The sequence below is a fragment of the Hydra vulgaris genome, chromosome 07 (assembly GCF_038396675.1).
Source record: "Hydra vulgaris chromosome 07, alternate assembly HydraT2T_AEP".
NCBI classification, from domain to species: Eukaryota; Metazoa; Cnidaria; class Hydrozoa; order Anthoathecata; family Hydridae; genus Hydra; species Hydra vulgaris.
The window spans coordinates 11,703,654-11,718,931 of record NC_088926.1 but is presented as its reverse complement, the minus strand read 5'-3'; the positions used below and the strand labels follow the sequence as shown (position 1 = coordinate 11,718,931).

Genomic DNA, 15,278 nt, shown 5'->3' with positions numbered 1-15,278 from the left:
TTCCATCCTTGGTCTTGTATAGTTTCTCATCTACATTTTTGATCCTACTGGCAATCTTAAAGTTGTCCTATTTGCTGACGACACAACTATACACTCCAGTCTTGAAAAACCGTCATCACATTTTGATCACTTAAAATAAGCAGCTAATCTTGAATATGATAAATAGTGGCTGGTGAATTTTAATCAAAACAAAACTCAGCTGTTTACTGCTAATAATTGTTACAATGTTGTTGATATTCCTATATTGATGAATTTTTACATTCTTACTGAGTCTTCTATTTTACATCTACTCTGATTAGCTTTTAATACTTACCGTTCATGGTAACATTATATACAGGATATTTCATAAGTTGTGTTAAAAATCTTATCTCTTACAAATTTTTAGGAATGGAAGAATGTCAACTCTTTCTGTTTACGAACTCGAAAAATAAGAAAGCGTGGACCAGGTTATGTGAGTTAACCAATTTATCCGATTATATTCTATTTCATTTTCATATAAAACTAAAAACTACTTTTTTTTCATATAAAACTACTTTTTTTATTTTATTTTTTCAGCTGAAATTTACAACACAGCTTTATATGATTGATCATACTGGTTATTTACTTGATTTCAAAAGCTTACCTCCAGATTTCAATGATGATTTAAGTTTAGATGCGGATTTTGACTCAAATCCAGGAAACTGTCACGAAGTGATGGAGTTTTTTGAGGCGTGTTCTGAACTTATAATTGCTTTAGCGCGTTAATTGTGAATTATTAGGGTTGTAGTGTGAATAAATTTTAACAAATTGCGCAATTTAGGTGCAATGTTGCACGTTTTAAGTGCAATATTGTGTTACGGTGGTACCAGAATGTTAATTTTTTTAACTTCAATAAATTTCAAAATACTTCAACTTTTGATCGAGAAAAACAGATTTTATTTAGAAAAACTTATTAGCTTTAAGATTTTCACTGATAAAAAGTTGCAGCTTAGCTTCATTGAAGAAACCATATTCTAAGTGGGAGTTAAGTTAAAATATGTGATAAAGCATAAAAATAATAGAGCAAAGATAGAATAAAAATATTCCTGCACTCACGTACCACTGTAAGAAAATAAATTTTAAAAGATTTTATTTGTGTTCATATCTTGTATGTAAGTATTTTTTATTCATCTCTTGTTAATATGTGATTTATTTTTTAAGTCTACTTAAGCTTTTGATTTTTTTAGAGAAAAAAAACTAAATACATATATATTTAAAACTAATGTCTTTGAAAATTCTTATCAACAAAACTTTCCTAAAACAAATATATTACGAAACGTTTGTTTTTGTTGTTGCTGTTTTGTTTTTGAGAAGAAAAAACTAAAAAATCATAGTTTTGGCATTGGGCAGTTTAATTTAGCAATTTACCGAAACAACGATAAAAAAAATAGCCGTTCCGCGAAACTTTAATTAATTCTCCGTAAATTACGTAACGCGAAATTAAACTTGTAGACAAAAGACAAATGATTAAAAGTTTTCCTTTATTTAAATTAAGACTCTTTCGTTAAAGCAAGTATACAAACAACCCTACAAGTCCAGCGAAAACCGCCGCGCTAAAGAGCAAAATAATTTCCTACTTATACTTTTTAAATAAGTTTTGCGTTGCGTAATTTATGAACGATCCCTTATGAAAGTTTCTATTTAAGGCAATTCATGTTTGTTCCAATGATGTTTTTACATGTTTAATGTACAAATTGAAGTATAATGAGTATAGAAAAGTGTTTCACATAAAGTTTCTTTAATGACTATACAGGATCACTTAATACTGCTTATACAAAAAACAAGAAAAACATCGATTTCAGGTAAATTGAAAAAATTTAAATAGTAAAATGATAAGACAGTACCGGAACGCAATTATTTTAATTTAAAAAAGACGTGGTTTTGTCTATGACTTATTTTAACATTTTTGATTTTGCTAACAACCACTTTTAACAAATAGTTGCAATCGTTCATAGAATGGATTTCTTTACAAAAAACCTTGACATCATGCAATTGTTTTTTTTTTTTTTACTCCAGGCCGGTCTTTAAAATATCTTACGAAGGCAGCTTAAATTTGGAACGACTTGTGGTTATGGGTTGCGGTTATCGTGAAATATTTTTTTATTTAGTTCAAACTAACTAATTAATAATGCCTTTCGATGTGTCTAGCTTTATACCGTTGTTCGAATTGTATGCTAAAGGCTTATAATTCGAACAACACGCTAAAGCAATTTAAAATATTTGTTTGCAATAAATCTGAAAAATATAAATGATATGGGTACCTCTTGTTCAAAGAGCATTGTAACAAAATACGGTGTTGTTTGTAAATTGCTTTGGCCAGAACAAGCTGAGTTCATGTTGCTCTTGAAAATTGAGGCCGGTCTTCTATCAGTTTTTATAAACATTTTTAAAAATTACAAAAATCTCTTTTTACAGGTAGCTTTCTATGAAGTCAATCTTGTTCGTCAAAATCTAATTTAAATAAAGTAGTTTTAAATATCAACGATTACAGCTGTTAGAGTTACGACTACGCTTTACATTACAACTTTGGATTTGCAATAATGGAGTTTTATGCCTAAATTATAACTATAAGAAATATAAAATTTATTTTACGTTAGACACTTTAACGCAACTTAGTCGAAAGTTTTGTCACTTGGATTGGAACCCAAAAATGAACTTCTCCATCATTAACTTGTCAACTAACTTGATCAAACTCAACCATATTTTTAAATGCATCAGAAAGTGAAAAGTAATTTAGAATAAAAAGGTTTTTATAGTTCAAAGTACAATTCCATGATTAACTATTCTTATTATTTTCTGATTAACTGCTCTATTAGCAGGTTTTGTAATGATAAAAAGTTAAAGTGTGTCAACGTCATAAGTAGTCAATTGGTTGATGGATAAGACATGTTAATATGTCAATTGGTTGATGGATACAAAACCCTGTATTGTTTAAAATGAAAGAGAATCTCTTTATATAACTATTGACAAGTTTTCTGTGAAAATGAAATTATCTGATAAACTGTTGCTTTGCAGTCAACGCGAATTAACTTTGCTAAATTGTCAATGTCTGAAATAAGTAGGTTGCTTTCATAATCTTGAAAAAGAGCAGGTTGCTTTCATAATCATGTTTATGCAAAAGAGTAGTAGATTTCGATTTAGTTTAATTTCTTTAGAACATACTAACACAACTGTAGCTTTATTCCAAACTTGGAAAGTTTGCATACTAATTGAGTCAAGTTTAAGTTAATATGACAAAAAACTTAATCTTTTTGTACTAGTCTATAAAATAGTAAAAGGTGGAAATTAGCAAGATGGAATGCTCAACGCTTCATCATTATTTGTAATAAAATTGTTAGATTGATTTATGAAATGGGTTTATCTACGTGATCTTCCACCATATAATTATATAATCAAACTTGGCGTTAATGGAGGTGATGGCTTTCAAAAGACCTGCACAAATATATTGAATAGCCCAGTTTTTGGTATGAAACCTCTAAGTTTTGAAAACTACTCAATTGAAGTTATAGGTACTTAAAGTTATTAAAATTAATGTCACCAAATATCAAAAAGCTTTCTTTGTTCATTTAAAGAAATCAAAATTCTTAGCAGTAGTTTGCAAAAGTTGTATAAAACTTCTTTCGCAAAATTTTCGAAGTAAAACAAAACAGAAGTTTATGAAGTTTTATTAATCATGTCAAACATGCTTAACAACAGAAAAAAAACAGGAGTTTGCTTTTAACTAAGGATGGTTATTAATCATTTAATAACCATCCTTAGTTAAAAGCAAACTCCTGTTTTTTTGAAAAATACCAAAATAAACTTAGCACCAATAGATTACCATGAGACAAAATTCAATAAAAATAAATGTAGACAATTCTTAAACAATGATTTACTTCCAAAAAAATTGTTTGGAAATGCTGATTTGGATAATGAAAAATTTATTTATTGTTTATATAATGCATTTATAATAACTGAAGGGAGAAACGAAGTTAAATTATGTCATTTTTCATGGAACAGTCTTTGTAGTAACATATTTTTCAATAATATTTTGCGTAATTATCATAATTTAAAGTTAATCAAACACATTCCACTTTTATCAAAAATTATCTAATGATATTGTTTCAGAAAAACATAAGCAATTGAAGCATTGCAAATAAAAGTTGGAAGTTTAAAAAATTCGTAAACAATATTTAGAGCTAGATTATTGCTATTTTTTTATGTTGTGCTTTTTGAAGATTAGCAGCATTCTTTTCAGTATTTTCGCCGGATTTACGAAAAGGTAATTTATACCTTTATATTTAGAATATAGCAGTTTGTTTTTAAATCCACAACAAAAAATAAAATCTTGGAGAAATATAATTGATTCTTGCCGTAAAAACGTTCTTTAAGAACGTAACAAAGCTATAGCTATATGGGAAAGCAAAAGATTAGGTTTAACCAAGTAGTAGAAATTGTCTAAAACTTTGATATTTATACCTAGTTCGATACTAGGTATAAATATCAAAGGTATTCAAAAAACGATTACTTTGCGTAGATCATAATTTTTGTTGTAATTACTACTTGATTGTTGGATCAATTGATAAAAACTTATCCAGTCAACTTTTAAAAGATTAATCCGTTTTGATTACAGCTTACAAAGGTTACAAGCTATATTCAAAATTTTCTTTTTTCAACGCTAAAGCGCCATTTTGACTTGCCATTGGAATAATAGTAATACTTTTTCATTTGCCGTCTTTTTTTTCCGAGTTTAAAAAGTCACTGTCAAAACATTCAATACTGTTTTAAGTTAATAAAAATAATCTCATAGCAAAAAGAAATATCTTTTCGGAATAAAAATCATTAATTAATAGAAAATCTTGTTCACATTCTTTATCGTCAATACTAATTTCAGACTCATTACTTTGCAGTATGTTAGGTTGAAATTGTTTTTCCTAATTTTGTTTAAAGCAGAAAAAAGAATGTTCGCAGCTTTAAAACCACCAGAAGCGTCGGGGCTGGGGGTTGGAAATAAAAAAACAGGTAATAAGCGTTCCCTCCTATTTATTTGGTACCTAAGAGTAAGCTGTTAAACAAGGAAAATAAACTCTGAACAATGGAAAGGAACAGGTTGCTAACATTAAAGAGTCATTAGAGCAATATGACCGTTAACATTAATTTCAAAAACTTCTTTGGAGACTTGAAAAATTTTAACGTACTTTTCTTAAGTTCTCATGTTTTTATAAGTTTTAAGCTTCTCTGAAATTCCCATCATCCCGTTTATTACAACTCCTCCTCCGTACATTCAACACCTATAATTGACAGAGTATTGACGTTAAATGCTCTCAACATAAATAAATTTTTAAAATTATATAAAGATCATTTCCGAATATCCAACTGTTTGTATGGTTAGTTTATATGGGGACATGTAAAACTAGACTGGAGGATTTCTAAATGAAAGCGGCTAATATCATTTGCTGACTTTTTTATTTTTTTGTTTATTTAAATTTCATACCATACTTTGTTATACAACGTTCTTATATACGGTTATATTGTTGGCTTAGCATAGGAACAGCCACAAATAGTCATAAAGACTTATCCAACGTAGCATCTGTTATTGATAAACATATTTGGTACCGAAGTACCACTCAAGCGTTGAGTTGGCGGTGTCGAGTGGTGGTGTTTGAGTTTGCCGTGGCAAAAAGTTCCTATAGGTTCGCTCTTATACGGAATTTCAAACGATATGATTTAAATGTCATGGTTTGAAATGTCATGTCCAGCATGCGTTAATTAATATAAATATAAATATATATATTTAAATATACTTTTATGTATGTATATATGCATACATATTATACGTATTATATGTATATAATAAATAAATAATAATTAAATTTATTTTCTTCCTTAAAAAAAAAAAAAATTTAAAAGGCAATCTTTTTTTCTTATCTAAGTTTGGTTTTTTATTTACCAATTTGAGAAGTTTTAATGGTAAGTTTACACATTATATGATGAAAGTATTGTGGAAAAATTAACAAAGTTTTAGTGAAAAATCAGGGAAAATTAGGAGATTTTATTTGTCAATAAAAATGCCATTTTCAGTGCCAACTTTGTATGGATAGACAATATTAATTGCACATATATTGATTGATTGGTATTGGACAATAATAATTGCATATATATTGATTGATTCGAACCAAACTAAATTAAATTTATCTCTAATTGTTGAAAATAGAGATGAGTTTAATCTATTACTTGCCCTGCTTCTTGTACAGATGTCTACATTTGCATTTTATACAAAATAGTTACATGAGTCATGAAACTATTTTGTCAACTAACAGTCATGTCATGACTGTTAATATTGATAATATCAGCATATGAACTTAAGTTGATTTTAATGAAGTAATAATGTATAATTTACTCACATAGTGAGATTTTTATTAAGAGAAACAAACATGGATGTTCCAGACCAAGTAAAATCTCGTGAAGAACTTGCTCAAAAACTTGACAAAGATCTCGATCAGCATATTCAAAATATTTTGGAAAAAAATAAAGGATTTAAATATAAAGATGGTTTGGATCCTGACAGGTTAGATGAGGTATATAAGATTTAATAAAGTTTATGTTGCTTCAGGTAATTAAGTTCTGCAAAGTGTTACTGTTTTTTAGCAACTTCGTCTGATTCCTGCCTTCTCTAAAGAGGCTCCCACACAGGAAGACATAGATGCTTCGCCTGCTTTACAAGCTCTTCAAGCATTAAAATATGAATGTGATGACCCTGAAGGTTTTTTTCTTTAAAAATATTTTTTATAGTTTTTATAAAGGTTAAAATTGTTTTTTATTCTATTGATTAATTTCTATTTAATTAATTTTAGCATGTGCTGTAGCTCATAAAGATGACGGAAACTACTGTTTTCAAAGGAAAGAATATAAAAAAGCCATTATTGCGTATAGTGAAGGACTTCGACAGAAACACGAAAATAAAAATCTATATGCTATTCTTTATACAAATCGTGCAGCTTGTCATTTTTATTTAGGTAAATTTAGATTTAATGCTTTAATTTTTTTTTATTCAAATTTATTTGAGTTTTATGCATAATTTAACAAATATGAGTTATCTTGATTTTACAGTTTTTATAGAATAACTACTTTATCTCTTGTTTTCATAAATGTAGCATTATGTGTTAAGGAGCATGTATCAGCCTCTAACACATAATATTATGTTCAACCCCTTCTCTCTTTTTGTCAAACTGTCAATTTTTGGCATCAGTTTTTGTTACTCTCTCCCTCATTCTAAAATAAATATAATAATTAAAATTTGTATATACAATCACTTCTTTCTTGTTTAATTATACATTTATTCTAAACAGTTCTGAATTGACATAGAAAAACATGACGTAAATTATCTTTTCAGGTTTTGAAAAAATAAGCAAAGCTGTTTCTGAATTTAAATTGTGTTTTTGATGATATTGGACAGTTTCATATTGTGACAACATTCCTGCTTTGTCATTACTCTCATAAACTATTTAACAAGTGCTTAACTGAATCAGCTTTTCCTTTCTGCTAGAAAATGGTTTTAACTCTGGAGATAGCTCACACCCCTCTAACTATTGCTTAACCAGTCTTCTTACTACTTTTATCAAAGTCTTTTAATCTTTTTAATAAATTTCTAATATATTATCTTGAGCCTAACAACTAATTCTCTGACAATCAGGATTGATTTTGATTCTCTTAATCTACAGCTTATTTTTCAACTTGTTGCTGTTTAAACAATTTCTTAGCTATTATTACAGAAAGATTCTATTGTTCATTAGTTGGAGATTGCAAAGGCTATAACTCTTGAAATATAAAAGTTTTTCAATAAAGCCTGGCATGCTGATCTGCTCCATAAGCTTGCTCTAAACGATGTATCTAGGAAACTTTTTAAAATGATTAAATCATTGCTTTCTGATTGCAGTATTAAAGTGGTCTTTGATGAACAATTTTTTTTATTTTCAATAGCTTCTAATTTACCCCACAAGGTATATTAGAAGTTATTGAAAATAACTTCTAATGTACCTTGGTCTCCATCTTTGGTCCTGTGTTGTTGCTACCAAAATGAATGATCATCCAGGGCTTGTGATGAAGAAAATCGTCAAGCGTGTTATATTGCGCTCGTAAATTTAGAATATGTTTTCATCGGGCGTGATTATGTGCGCTCGAGATAACGTCGGCGAGCGCGATCATGAAAATTGCTAAAGGCGATACTCATAAAAAGCTTTTTCTTTTTTATATCTTTTTTTATTTGTTACATAATTCTTTCGTCAAAAAATGTTTGAATTAGTATCACACTTATGAAACTACTTCAACGAAAGAGATTTTTATACTTCCAAACTTCTTGTATATTGTCAGAGTGCACATTCCATTATTGAAATTAGTGACAATTAACGACTTTAAACTGCTCATTCATTACGTTAGTGCTAAAGAGAACGACGTTGTGCTTTTTATATTTTATATCAGATAACAGAATATCTTTAATAAGAAATCTTTTTTAAATATTTCATGAAAATAAAAAAATAATCTTGAACTATTGGACGAGCGTTATTTTATACGCTCGTTATAAGCTGAACGAGCGTTGTTTATCGCGCCTAAAACGTTTGAAAATACCGTTAACGGGCGCGTTTTACGAGCGGAGTGCGATCGCGCTCGCTTCATCACAAGCCCTGATCATCTTGAAAATCTTATCTCTAAATCTCTGTTTGCTGATGATGTGACTATATAATCTAGTCTTGATCTTTTCTCTCTTTAGAAATGGCAGCCAACCTTGAATCTGATCTCTCTTTTGTGACAATTTGGGTTTTGTGGCAATTTTAATTTGCAATGATAAATTTTAACCAAAACAAAACTCAGTTATTTACTGCTAATTATTATTGCAATATTATTGATATTCTTATATTAATGAATGGCAACACTCTTACTGAGTCCTCTACTTATGTCTTAACATTCAGTACTGACTTTTCTTGGAAACTATATATGCAATCCATTGCAAAGTTAGTATCTGCTAAGCTTGCCTCTTTTTATTGATATATTCTTACTTCTGAATTGTGCTGCTTGTCATATTCTTACTCCTGATTCCATTCTCTACCTCTATAGATCTCTTATTCTTACTGCTGTCATATTTGGGCTGGTTCTTTTAATAAGTCTTTTTCACTTTTAGAAAAGGTCCAAAAACATGATGTGAACATTGTTAGACCTACTCTAGTTACTAAGTTTTAACTTCTTTTCAAAATTGCATCTTTTTTTGTTTTCTACAGATACTACCATGTTCATTGCTCAAGTGAACATCTTTACTTATACCATTAACCAGAATTTAGTCTTGCATGACTTGTCATTAAGTCAGATTCTTTTTACTGTAACTGTTCCTGCATGCTTAAAGCTGTTATTTGTATAGTTTTTTTTTTGTAAACATCTGTGCTTTTTACCATTTTTTTATTTTTCTGACAATTTTACAGCATTTTAAATCTTCTGTCAATTGCTTTCTTGTACTTTAGCTATCTTCTTTGTTTTTCTATCTGTAATTTTTTCTGTTTTTCTTCTTTGTTTTTCTATCTGTAATTTATTTTTGCATAACTCAAAAAAAGCGACTAAATTTTACAATACTAATTCTTTATAGCTTTTTTAATGTTTAATCTTTTTGCAATGCACCTGTTAATGTTATAGCAGGGGCTATTCTAGGAAGATAATTTAGGCATCAGTATCCCCCGTACTGGCACCTGCCCTAAGGAAATTTGCCATATGTAGAGTTTTATGCGAAAAAAACAACATTTGCTGTATAAAAAAAAAGTGTTTTAAAAGTAGCGTAACAGCAGTTATGCTGCTTTTTTTGAAAATACTTTCTAAGTTGCTTATTTATTATTTTTTTGAACAAACTTTTTTTCAATTTTCTCTTAACAAAGTAAGTGCTTTTAATGTGTTGATTATGTGCTTTTAATGTGTAAATAATGTGCTTCTAATGTGTCAGTAATGTACTTTTAATGTGTCAGTAATGTGCTTTTAATGTGTCAGTAATGTACTTTTAATGTGTCAATAATGTGCTTTTGATGTGTCAGTAATGTGCTTTTAATGTGTCAATAATGTGCTTTTGATGTGTTAGTAATGTGCTTTTAATGTGTCAATAATGTGCTTTTAATGTGTCAATAAAGTGCTTTTTGAAATTAGATGACACATTAAAAGCATATTATTGATACATTACATACGTAATGTATCAATAATATGCTTTTAATGTGTCAGTAAAATGCGTTCAATGTGTCAATAAAGTGCTTTTAACGTGTCAATAAAGTGCTTTTAATGTGTCAATAAAGTGCTTTTTGAAATTAGATGTAATAATACAATGATTGGCAGAGATGTTCTGTAATAAACTTGTTTTGATTTTATAATTTTTACTCTTACCTGACACTTAAAAGCAGTAAAGCAGTTCCTTAAATTAATGAAAACATATATATGTGCTTTGTAAAATATGTCTTCCAATCGAGTTTAAATTGCAAAGTAAAAAATGACTAGACAATACCGACTACCACTCTACTTTAAGATTTTGCTTAGATGAAGGATCTAGTCTAGCAGCTTTATTAAATCTCCTTGCCTTTGCTATAGTGGTAATCTACCGTACTAAAATCGTAACTTATTTGTACTATTTGTTAAAGAAAGAGTAGCTTGACAACCATCTATCTCTCAAAAATAAAATTAAAAAACCAACACTAAAGCAGCTGTCATTATAGGAAATGATAAAGCTATGAAGGTTAAGGCAATAATCTCCTTAATTAGAGTTACAACTTTTTTTTTCTTTTGAGTTTTCTAGATTTTAGGCTCTTTTCTTGAGGGGTAAAATTTGCAGAGTAAAATTTGAAGGGCAAAATTACAAATATAAAATCTTAAACATTTATTAATCCATCATTATTATAAAATAAAACTAAGTTACTCTACAAAGTATAATTAAATTGAAAAAAAGGGTGGCTTAAGTTGAAACTAACGCTAAAAAGCAAATGTCAGCAATAAAAAGGGCAAGTTGTAACAATCCAATAAAAAAAAGTATACTCTTTGCAGAGTCTTTAGAAAGATTATGAGTTAGTCTGTAATTTATATTGTTTCACATAATATTTATATTTATAATAAAGGAATAGTAACAAAAAGAAAATATTTATAAACCCAGAAGTATTTTTATTGAACTGCAATACTTTTGAAAGACTTTACTTTACTTTTGTATCACTTTACTTTACTACACTTCTTTATATACACAATTTTAGAAGTTTTGACTTCTGTTTGACAGATAAACAGAACTTACAAGTTCACAAAAGATTACTGATTTCAAATAAGAGATAAGAATTTACAGGCTTCAAATAAGAGATAATAACAGGCTTCAAATATATATGGCTGACAGGTATCTGATAAAGAAAAAAACAAAATTTTTTCTTCATTTTATTTAGGCAATAAAAAGGTTGTTTTAAAAAAGACTGAGGAAGTACTTATTATTTAATTAAATTCTTTATTGTTTTTTTGATAAAAAGTTTTCTTAGTTGATAAACAATAAATTAGTTTAGGAAAAGCCACAAAAATTTCAGGAAATTTGATTTCTGTTTTTTGGATTTTAAAACGCAGTGCTTTCTATATTTAAATAAAAACACAAGTAAAAAAACAATGTTCAACAAAAACTAATGTTCAACAAAAATTTTTAAAAAAATCTTTAATAACAACTAAAATCCAGTAACAATATTTTTGCAATCAATTTTCATTAAGAAAGAAACAGGTATTAAAAACAAACCAAATAACATAAGATAATTTTTTTATGCCTAGTAGCAGTATTTTAGAACTTTCCATTTATAAAATTAATTTCTTTTTCTGATTAATTTTCTCTGATATAGTGAACATTTCTTTCCTAAGCTTTTGGTAGGGATTTTGCAATTCCAAGAAAAAGTTTTAACAATACCATTAAAAGTTATAGAGTGTTTCAAATTAACCATGTGGTTGATTGAATTCCATTAAAGCTAATATACTAGCATCCAGCACCTCAAGTTGTTACCTAAAAACTGAGGTGCTGGATGTTCAGTATGTAAATGCAGTAGGGGGTGTAGTGGTAGAGCGCTCACTTCATAAGCGAGAGGTTGTGAGTTCAATCCCCACCACTTCCCAGGTAGTACCGTGCTCACTTTGTTTCTCCGCGCAGCGGCTTTGTTTATCAATGTTTGTTTTCGAAGTTATAGAGTTAAGAAAGGGTTATAACCACAATTAAGTAGCCTCCTCGTCTTTAATGGTCTTCTCTGCCTTGGGGAAACGAATAAACTTAAATTAAAAAAAAAATGTGTAGATGTTATATAGAGATATTATTCTTTTTACTTCAAAATTGGAAATGATGTTCTGCCTTGTAAAAGAATCTAGTAAAGCTTCATCATAAAGGTGCATCACAAATACAGTAATAAAAAATATTTTTCCTGGAAAAAGAAACATTTAAAGTTATCACCACATGCATTTGCAACTAATACTGTTGTCACTCTTGTTCTTAAAATGTAACTGAAACTGTAAAATACAATTACGTATTCAATTTCTACTGTTTGACAATTCAATAGTGACACTACCTTATAATTCTAAATATAGAAACTTATTTTAGTAATTTTGATTTGTTTTTTTTACAGATTTTTTTTTATATTTTAATTTTTTTTCTTTAGCTGGTGTTAAACATAATATTTAAGAGATCTTGATTATTTTATCTTTTTTACCACACAGCAAAAGTAACCTATTTGCTCATTGTGAGATTAAATTTGGCTGTTCTATCTTTGAATCTCAATTTTGGTAACTGTTATGATTTACAAAAAAACCAATAGTTACATGTTTTCACTCATATTTACAATTATAATTACATGTCAATTAACTTCTTTGCTAAAGTTGTTCAAAACCTTAAACAAGTGGCCATAATTAAAAAAATTTCAAAATAATATAAAATGATGTTTTTGTAATGAGTTTTGCTGGTGATTATATTATTATTGTCATTGTTATTGTTGTTATATTGTTATTATTATTATTATTATTATTATTATTATTAATTATTATTTATCATTAAGGTTATTAAATTTAAAATTTATTTTTGCAAAATATGTATTATATTTCATATCCACATCAAAGAGGTTTCACCTTATTAAAGTGAACAAAAACTTTTTGAAATTAACTGTTTTTGCTTTTGTATTTCACTGTTTGTTTAAATTTTGTGAATGTTTGTAATTTATTGTTTGTTTAAAAGACACCCTTCCTTCACAACCTTCTCAAGATGATCTTTATTTCAATCTTTATTAATTTCTAGATTTTGTGACATTATAATTAATTTTATTGATTATATTATTTTTTAAATTTTTTTTGATTTAATGTTAAATCAACATTATTAAATTAAGTTGAAATTTTGAACAAAAACAAACAAATTTAAAGATTATATAAATGATAATAAGAATAATGCATGAAAATTATATATAAAATATAATATATAAAAACAAATAAAAACTGCATAAAAATAATATAATAAATAAAAATCAAAAGTTAATTTTTTTCAACATGTAAAATTAAGTCTTGGTGTGCTATTTTGTTTTATACCAATCTATATTACTTAAAAAATAATAAATAATCAATTTAATTGTTTTTTTAATCTTTAATTTAACTAGTTGAACAAATTTTGTTTTTTAACTCTTAAAATTTATGAGAACATCTACGTTTCTTTAAAATTTAAGAAAACATATTAATTTAATTATTAAGATACTAACATACAACTTTTTTTTTTGCAGTAAAATATAAAATTTTAATATTATTAAAATTGTAAATTTTTTTTGAATTACAATATATTATGATTTATACAAAATATTAATGCAAAAAGCATTTTAAGTTATTTTCAATTTTTGTAAATAACTATAACCAAGTTTCCTGGTTAAAAAAAATTGCTTGTTTTGATTTTGTTTGTTTTTGTTACAATATCTATGTAAAAAGACTTTTCTTTTTCATATAATACCAATTACAAATAATACTCAATAAAAAATTTAGTAAAAACTTTTCAACTTTTTAATAACAACTTTAAAGTTTAGATTAGTTTAAATAATAATAGTTTAAATAATAATAGTTTAAATAATAATTTATTAATTAATAATTATTAAATTAATAATTTAAGAAATTAATAATAGTAATGTTCATTTGACAGCAAAAATAATAACAGTAATGCTCATTTGGCAGCAAAAAAAATCATAAATTTTAGTAAAAGTAGTTGTTTTAAGTTTTTTGTGATCATAAAATCAAAATAAGGCTGTTTCCCAAAAATTTTGGAAATGTAAGTGAAAAACAAAAAGAGAAGTTTCACCAATCAAGTTTTCACAATCTTAGGACAAAAGATCTTGAATCAAAGATCTTGAACAAGTTGATCTATATTTCAGATAAAGAATAATGATTTTTTTGGGATCATTGAGGTCAAACCTTTTTAAAGGTTTATCAAAACATTGATAACCTTTAAAAAGGTTTGACCTCAATTGATATTTTTACTATTAAATTTAAATTAGCAATACCTCTTTCTTCAATTATAAGATTGATAAATTTTGTTTTTATTCTCGACATAAATTCTAACAACTTTCTGAACACTGTCAAAAAGTTTTACATCCGTATAAAGTATAAATCTAAAGTTTTCTGCAATTCATTCATACTAATGCTTGATTCTACAACACTAGTTAGATTACATAAAGTATATTTATATAATAGGTATAATATTCAGGATTAAATTTTTAGTTAATTAAAAAAATAGTTAAAAAAAAAAATCAGGTTTTTAGATAAAATTTAGTAAAAATTTGATGTTTTTTTAGGCAATAATGGCAGTGCTCTTAAGGATGCTACATGGGCTCTAAAGTTTGATTCTTCACATAAGAAAGCCATTACTCGTGGTGCTATATGTTGCTTTGATCTGGAAAAATATAAAGAATGCATTGAATGGTGTGACAAAGGTCTTGCAATATCTTTTCTACTTTACTTTTATTAAAGTGTGTTTGATTTTTTTCAAATTTTGGTTTAGCAAATTTTAAAAGTTTCTTGACTTATTGTTTCATACTAGGTTTATCTATGTTTGTCAAATTTTCTTTTATTTTATTATTGTTATTATTGTACTTTTTCTGAAAACTAAACATGCTAAAATGTTAGTTTAACAATTGTTTCTATACCGTTTACCTTTATTTTTTATTTAATGGTTGATTATTCAGTTTTTTTGATGAAAAGCAAATTTAACTCTTTGAAAAATTTGGTATTTCATATTCATTCTA

General features: G+C 27.2%; 2 protein-coding genes across 2 annotated transcripts in view; both read left to right on the top strand.

Annotated features, from left to right (window-relative positions):
- LOC101238049 (5'-AMP-activated protein kinase catalytic subunit alpha-2) overlaps window positions 1-1,237 on the top strand; it is a 36,087-nt gene extending 34,850 nt beyond the window's left edge. The window contains exons 16-17 of the mRNA XM_065801053.1: window positions 386-451; window positions 556-1,237. Coding sequence (XP_065657125.1) covers window positions 386-451; window positions 556-744 — 255 coding nt within the window. The 3' untranslated portion in view covers window positions 745-1,237. The remainder of the gene's footprint in view (window positions 1-385; window positions 452-555) is intronic.
- Window positions 1,238-6,384: 5,147 nt separating this feature from the next.
- LOC100206011 (tetratricopeptide repeat protein 4) overlaps window positions 6,385-15,278 on the top strand; it is a 28,844-nt gene continuing 19,950 nt past the window's right edge. Inside the window, exons 1-4 of the mRNA XM_065801052.1 lie at window positions 6,385-6,575; window positions 6,646-6,760; window positions 6,852-7,013; window positions 14,829-14,976. Coding sequence (XP_065657124.1) covers window positions 6,432-6,575; window positions 6,646-6,760; window positions 6,852-7,013; window positions 14,829-14,976 — 569 coding nt within the window. The 5' untranslated portion in view covers window positions 6,385-6,431. The remainder of the gene's footprint in view (window positions 6,576-6,645; window positions 6,761-6,851; window positions 7,014-14,828; window positions 14,977-15,278) is intronic.